At 42.7% G+C, this 7,560-nt stretch overlaps 1 protein-coding gene across 1 annotated transcript; it reads right to left on the bottom strand.

The window, feature by feature from the left end:
- Positions 1 to 1,552: 1,552 nt before the first annotated feature.
- FABP7 (fatty acid binding protein 7) lies at positions 1,553 to 4,969 on the bottom strand. The gene is made up of 4 exons (XM_041423713.1): positions 4,850 to 4,969; positions 4,048 to 4,220; positions 3,336 to 3,437; positions 1,553 to 1,920 (listed from the first exon to the last, which is right to left on the bottom strand). Exons 1-4 carry the CDS (start codon positions 4,920 to 4,922, stop codon positions 1,870 to 1,872), a joined length of 399 nt encoding a protein of 132 aa, XP_041279647.1. The 5' UTR covers positions 4,923 to 4,969; the 3' UTR covers positions 1,553 to 1,869.
- Between the last annotated feature and the right edge of the window lie 2,591 nt (positions 4,970 to 7,560).

Genomic DNA, 7,560 nt, shown 5'->3' with positions numbered 1-7,560 from the left:
GCATTCCTTTCCTAGAATTTAAGAAAAAAAACCTAGGTTTTTAAATTCATGACCCCACAAATCATTTGTTGTGCAGATAAACGGCAGTATTGGGAAAGCAAGTCTGTTTACTCCAATGAGCAGGGAAAAGCAGCTGCTCCCAACTTTCTGAGAAAAGGTGGCTGGTAAGGACAGTCATGTGGCACATGCACCCACAGGCAAGCAGGCAGCAGCAGAGGGAGGCAGATGAAGGCTGTATTAGGTACTGAAGCTGAGGATTAAATAGATTGATAAAACCAAATGGCAGAAGATGCTGCTTAAAAATAACTTGCTCTATTCCAGTAAAACAGCCCAAAGCATAGAGAGTTGAGCTCCCCATACCACTGGATCACAGTCTACTTTTCATTTCTCTGATTAAGAAAAGATAGCTCTTGGATTTTAAAAACTATCAATGTTCACCAAATAAAACATATTTATAACGGTTTATAATTAAATCTGTTTTCTAGACATATAGTGTTTCCTACAAGAGAAGACGGACTTGAATATTCATTTCAAACTAGTTTTTATGAAAAAATAAAGCTAACAACATTGGATTTTATATTTGTGTGGGGTAGGTGCCAGTTACATGTGAACTTTCATCAGATGAGTTATCCTCTCTATCCAGAGAAGCAAGAAGGCTCTTTCCCATATCACGTGGCAGATCTGTAGGATGAGGCCTGGGAAGTTGGGCAAGATGCCCCTCCTGCACCTCTGGCTGCAGCCACATGCCACTCACAGAGCAGTGACCAGCTAAACCCACAGCTCAGCTTTGCCTTTGTTTACAAGGCTGTAGGTAGCTACACCCCTATGTGGTTCTCTGAGTTAGGGTGTAGAAAACATGGACACTCCAAACAATCTTCTCCATGCTGCCAAAAATCTGTTTCAATTTTCCTTAGTGTAAGGCAGTTTTTCCCACTCTGGCCTCTTAGTGATAAGGTTTTAATTTCTCATTTAAAAAGCATTTTATTTTAAATCGCTCACAGTGCAAATTGTTATCTCTTGCACATATTAGCTGGGAAACAACAGTTCTGAGAGGGAAGTGCAGTAGATTCATGTTGTACCGTTTTCCTCCCATTCCTGCAGAGACTGATGTAAGGCAGTTACCATGTTGACCCTTTCCTCCCACCCTGTGAAACACTTCAATATTTGCATATTAGCAAAGAAAACCAAAACCCAAACCTATCAAAACAAATTTAAAATTCTTTAACTATTAAATCCAATACTCTACACACTCTGGAACATCATCTGTCAATCGACTGATCTTAATGTGCACTTAGTAACAAGTATCCAGTGAAGAGGAGAGCTGAAACTTATGTGAACATCTCACTTCTCTGTCTACATAAGTATAGTTAAGTTTAGATTTCTCCAGCAAAAAGCCAAAGTCAATTTTTCATTTCCCTAAATACTCTACACTGCATAGAAAGGCTGCTGCATCATTGTGTACATGCTTTTCTGGCCTTTACCTCAGAAAAAGAAACTTTGAACACCTCCCTCCAGGACAGCAGAACTTTAGCTGATTAAATACAAAAAGAGCACAGGTTTAAAAAACATTTTAATTTGTTTTATCTGCATTCCAAAACAAGTCAGATATTTTCCATTTACTGTAAAAAAAAAAAAAAAAAAAAAAAAAGTGTTTCAGAAATTTAATGCCAAGTTTTAACCTGTTCCACTATACAGCACAAGCATGCCAATTTGATGACATGACTTTTTTATAAAAAAACACCCCTCCCCCCCAAAAAAAATCTTTATTAATCTTTCATGCCAAAAATGTGCATTTTAGCTACGATCAATCACGGACAGGACATTAATCCATCCAGCTGAAGTAACATCTGGACAGAAGTCAGGTATACTCTATGCTTTCTCATAGTGGCGAACAGCAACCACATCACCAAAGGTGAGAGTCTGCAAGTCCAAGGAAAAGACAGACATGTTAGAGGCTGGACCATTTTCTGAATTGGTTTAACACACTATGAAATCTGTGCTAGATCAAGGTCGGTTTACATTATGTAATTTATAGAAAAACAAATAAATCTAGATTGACATTTTAAATTAACAAGAAGTAATGCCTTAGCTATGGTTCCCATAAGAATTGATACTTTCTCCTTGCTGCTTTCACACCCAAGAAACACATAATGCACATTTACGAGGCAGCTGTTAAAAATTTGATTTAACTTACTGCTTATGTTTTTAAATACAGCATTGTTTTAATACAGACTTAACACTTATTTTCCCAAAGCTTATCCCACTAAGATGTGCAGTCTAAAATTCCAAGGCCTCTATACTACTATGCATAAATACAAACTCTAGGAGAACATTGTCTTAAAAAAATACATTCTGTACCCTGTGTAGCTAGAGCTACCAAATACTCTAAGTCACTGCAGTTGTGTTCTGGAGGTATTTTCTGAAGTAGAACAGGGCATCTCATTGTATTCAAATTCCAAAGGACAACATTTTCTGTATTTGTGTGATTTGTGCATAGCTGCTTCAAAAATAAAAGCATGTGTTTTCGCTTGAAACACTTGCCACGTTGTGTTTCAGTATGCTTTAAAGTTTGTATTATTTGCAAGTCTTCATCCACACAGATACTCTCTGAAGTAATTAGGAAACAAAATAGCGGGTCTTCTCCAACAATCAAATCTGATAGATTAATGTAGCTGAAGACATTTTATTTTTGAAAGCTACATCTCTGTGCCATGAAAAGTGCTATCCTGGACATTAGCTATTTAATCACCCTATAGTCTTGTTTTTAAGAAGTCTGGAAAAAAAGGTGAATTTAAACTCAGACTTTGCTCCACATAATTGCTCTTTATCATAGTTTTTAACAAGCTAGGAGAAATAAATCCTTTATTATTAAATATGAAAATGCTGTTACCTCCGACAATATTGTAATTTTATTTTCACAGGAAACTACTTGGTCTGTGTAAGTAAATATTATTTATACATAAATAATATGTGTGTATACATAAAACAAGTTTTTAAAGAAGTCTAAATTGCCACTGGCAACAGATAATTTCCTATCTAATCAAGAACTTTGTATCATTACAAGCTCAGCAGGATTTTTTTCTTGGGTTTTTACAAAAAGCTTAGAAAGAACATATATACCACAGGCTGGCCTGCCTAAAGCCACCAGCAAATTTTAATTGTTAGTAAAACAAGACCAACCAAACCAAAGTAATTATTTTAAAAATCCCTGCTAGCTTTCCTTCCCCACCAACTAGTGGATTTGTGTCCAAGTCACGGTGTTCACAAAGTCTGAGATAAGGGTAAGTTGGGAGTGTTTGTGGTGCATGCGAACGCTCAGTGTGCTCCATACTTACCATTACCATTTTGCCATCCTTTATTTCTCTCACAAAGTTTGTCTCTTTCCCGTCCCATTTCTGTGTGTGCACTAGCTTCTCTCCATCCAGGGTCACAACTGACTGTGAGATACCCAGAAACACAAAGACATGCCTTTATTTAAGGTACTTGGGATTCTGCTCACATATTCAGCATGCACTGTTCTATTGAAGTCTCTTCAATAGATGGATGTGGATCTAGAATGATAAAGAGTCCCAACCATTTTAAAGCCAAGCCTATGAATCATCCTTGTTTTAAGCATGAAATCCACACAACTCTTGTTTGTGTCAAAGGACGAAAAAGTTGTTCCCTTTGAGTTCCAGTCTCACAAGAACCTGCTTCAGATGTGCCTTGGAATAATATTTGATGTTAAGCCCCAAAAAGTGCAGAAGAGGCATCTGACTATTTTGACTGGGAAGAGTTATGCCAAATGTTGTTTGGCTTGTGAGAAAAGCAGGCAACTAACACAATTGACACTGGAAGACACCGGGAGCTGGCAACGTGATACATTCAGAAAAGGCATGGTGTAAGCAGACAGGGCAAGCAAGACTCAATCTTGCCTTTTTTTCCTGTCCTTTGCTGTGCTGTAACAAGTAGCAGCAGAAGTTACATCTTTTTCTCTTGACCCTACCAATGGCAGGGCCTGGGGGACGGCAAGAAAAAGAGAGGCGACTGCAACCCGAGTTCACTTACTTTGCAGTTTCTATCATCGGGGGTAGTTTCATCAAATTCCTCTCCGAGTTTAAAGCTGATTTCTGTGTTTTTGAAAGTGCTTTGAGTTCTGATCACTACTTTGTCCCCCTCGCTGCTGATAATCACAGTGGGTTTAGTCACGTTCCCCACTTGCCGTGTTGCAAACCCCACTCCTAGACGATTCAAGAGAAAAGAGAAGCACATCAAGCTTCGGAATTTCCCCCCCCACCCCCATATCGAAGTACAGAGATCTTTCACCCCGCTCTACAACTGTGAGCTGTCCCTGTGAAACGCTGCTTTCCGCTTCCCTCGTGCCCTTGTACCGAGAGTATCCACCGCTACTGTCCGCCCAGCGGTAACTCCACTCCCTCCCTCGCCGCCGAGCACGGCAGCACCGCACTCCGTCCGCGGTCCCACGCACGGCCGCGATCTCCTCCGCTGCTCAGAGTTTCAATTCCTTGTCACTCCAGCGTAATGATTTCTTTTTGCTTGGTTGTTTCAAAGTCATCCGCAGGCAGCATGCGCTCGTCCTTCACACGATTCCCTTAGCCCGGGGGCATTTCCCGGAGCCTCTCCCACACAAATCACCCGCCCTCCCAGGTGAATGACTCGCATCGAATTAGTTCTAGGGATAGAAGCACAGCCGCCAAAATCACCCCCTCCATCACCACCACTGCTGCCAATATCTCATCTACACCTCTGGCAATGGCGGGGAGCCTTTTCAATTTTTTTTTTTTTTTTTTTTTCCAGATGGTGAAAAATTCCAGGGTTTCCTAAGGTGCCGCCGACTGGCCGTACCTACCCAGTGCCTTCATGTACTCGTCGAAGTTGTGGCTGTCTACCAACTTCCAGGTGGCGCAGAAAGCCTCGACCATGGCAGCCGGCTACGTGTTCCAAGCGCGGTACCGGGGATAGCAGGAGCTCTGGTATCACCGCGCCGCTCCGCATTTAAAGCCGGCGCCCGGCGGGGGGCCGGAGGCGGGCAGCGGCCGCGGTCCGCCCCCCACGGCCGCCGCGGAGACGCCCGCACCGCTGGGGGAGGGCGCTCTCGCCGCCGGGGAGGGGGCGCGGGGAGCTCGGCCGGGCACTCGGCAGGACGTGGAGGGGGCAGGGAAAGGGGCTGCCTCCGCCTGCCGCACCACTCCTCGCCTGAGCCGCCCCGGGGACAGGGACACCCCCGCCCGCCCGCCTCGTTCTTACAGGAACGCGCGGGCTAAACGAGAAGCGGGCACCCAGCGTGAAAGGCCACTGAGTGAAAACACAGGATCGTAACGCCACTGCAGAACGCCAACTCCAAAAGTTTTCCCATGAAGATTTTCCAGCCTATTTTGGTGCTGGCCAAGTACAGGTCCCTTTACCCACAATGGCATCTGTATGGATGCTGTATGAACTTGATATTTGCTGTTCCTGGCTCGGAACAGCATCTTGGCTCCACAAGTGTCATCATTTGAAGATTAAGAATAAAGGAAGAGAGCTTAAATCTACATAATTTTTTTTTCTTTTTTTTTTTTTTTTTTTTTTTTTGACCTATGGCTTGGATGGATTCCAGAATAGTGAATAGAGCTCTTCAGCTCTTGCAGCAAAACTCAGGGACTGACTGAAAGAGGATTTATGTGATTTAGGAACAAAACCTCAACAATTTCCCACCTAGTTCAGCCATAAAAACCAGAAACAATTAGGAATACTTTTCTAATATTTTTAAACTAGTTTTTGACCATCATTTGCATTTCTTTCAGGCTCTTGTAGTATGGCATATTCTTTGGAGGTAGGGCAAATGATATTTTTGGTGGGATTTTAACTTAAGCATGCCAGGTTGGATGGGGCATTGAGCAGCCTGGACTGGAGGAATGGTCCCTGACCATGGCAGGGGCCTTGGAACTGGGTGATCCCTTCCAACTCAAATTATTCTATGGCTCTGTGATATTAAATTCTAAATTGTTTTAGCAATATCCTCATAAACTGGCAATGTCTCCTCTCCCAGCGCTGACAAGAAAAAGTTATCTGCTCATACAGATTTTGTTTGCAGTAGCACTGGAGCCCCTGTTTATTATTCTGGTGCAGATGTGTGCACAGAGCCTGGGAGAGCTCGTGCTGTCTTGTTCACTGGGGCTTGTATACAACCAACCTCATGGACTTTGTGATATAAAACTTCTGAAAATGATTCAGTGCAACCCCTCGTAGCTGGACTCCTCAAGGACACTTCTGCCTTGCACCTTCTTCCAGACAGTGCTGCAGCCAGGCCTTTGGGAGGCAGCCTCTTCAGGATCCTTCATAATTTAAGCAGTCATACCTACACTGATGGGACAGCTCTGTTCTGCTAGGATTTCTCAATGTTTTTAAATAAGACAAGTACTTGGTGTGATGACCCACCCTTAAGGGGAAGGAAGCACATAAGAATTTCTTAAGAAAAATACATTCTTTAACACTTTGCACCGTGCTTCAAATATAAAACAGGGTCTGTTAAAATGTTCACATTCCTTCTTAAGTGGATAGGTTGCCAGAGTCCTCACATCATGTTTTATGATGGTGAGATCCCACTTGTCTGCGTTAGTGATTATTTGGGACCAGGGTAAATCAATGTTCCATTATTGACTCCTTTGTGGGGTGACAAGCCACAGTTCAAAATGTTTTCCATAGCATCTTATGCTCTGTGTTTTATTGTGGAGCCTTATGCAAGAGCTATGCTAACATCAAAAACTAGTACAAGTCATCTTGAGTGACATAAATGCTTTGCTATGGCTGAAACAGAGATCATGGTGTGAAATACACGGACCTGGCGTGCATTTTGGGTTGCTGCACAAGATACCAGCTTGGAGTTTCTTTCGTGCTGTCAGCACTTGGATGGTTTTAACAGACTGCGTACTCCTGTGACAAATAGTATCTCTGGAGATTCTGAACAGCCAGGGACTCATTACTCCTTACTAAACTCTTTAGACCACCTGAGCAGTGTAAGTAGGCACATCTGCATTCCCTGTACAAGGTCTGCTTAAAAGATGAAAATTCTGCAGCAAGATATCCCTGTGTAATGAGTAATCCTTGCTTCCAAAGGCCATCTGGTGAGACTGCTCCAACCTTCAGCCTTCAAATACAGGACAGACAACCTGCTTTTGGCTGCTTTTCCCCCTGTTATATCCCTGCTTCACATGCTCTCAGACATTCAGAGAATGAGGCTGTCAGCCTCATTCAGCCTTCATTCTGTACTCAAAACAAAAAAAAAAATTACTTCGTCAGGAAAAAAAAAATTGGTGTGAAGGGTGTGGGGAGGAAAGGAGCACCACAGGATGGTCACCATGCTGCTGCAGTACAAAAGTCTGACCATGAGGTTCTGTCATATGTGGATTCCTCATAATCTATGTCAGGATTTAGCCACAACAGCCAGTCACTAAAGGCTTAGCGTCTGGCTGTAGAAAAGTAGGGAAATTGGTGCAGCTAATATTTGAAGTCAGGTTTATATGTCCTTCTTCTCTGTCCCTCTCTGGATATAACACAGGCAGGGCTCTCTTGCTACACCAA

Source organism: Onychostruthus taczanowskii, unplaced genomic scaffold (assembly GCF_017590055.1).
Source record: "Onychostruthus taczanowskii isolate IOZ18803 unplaced genomic scaffold, ASM1759005v1 scaffold8, whole genome shotgun sequence".
Taxonomy (NCBI): Eukaryota; Metazoa; Chordata; class Aves; order Passeriformes; family Passeridae; genus Onychostruthus; species Onychostruthus taczanowskii.
Note: the sequence above shows the minus strand (reverse complement) of the source record. Positions and strands in the feature narration are given on the sequence as shown.

Coding starts and splice junctions, on each gene's coding strand:
- FABP7 (XM_041423713.1), bottom strand. CDS start 4,922: ATGGTCGAGGCTTTCTGCGCCACCTGGAAGTTGGTAGACAGCCACAAC. Junction 4,221..4,849: donor CGAGTACATGAAGGCACTGG/GTAGGTACGGCC, acceptor TGAATCGTCTAG/GAGTGGGGTTTGCAACACGG. Junction 3,438..4,047: donor CCGATGATAGAAACTGCAAA/GTAAGTGAACTC, acceptor GGTATCTCACAG/TCAGTTGTGACCCTGGATGG.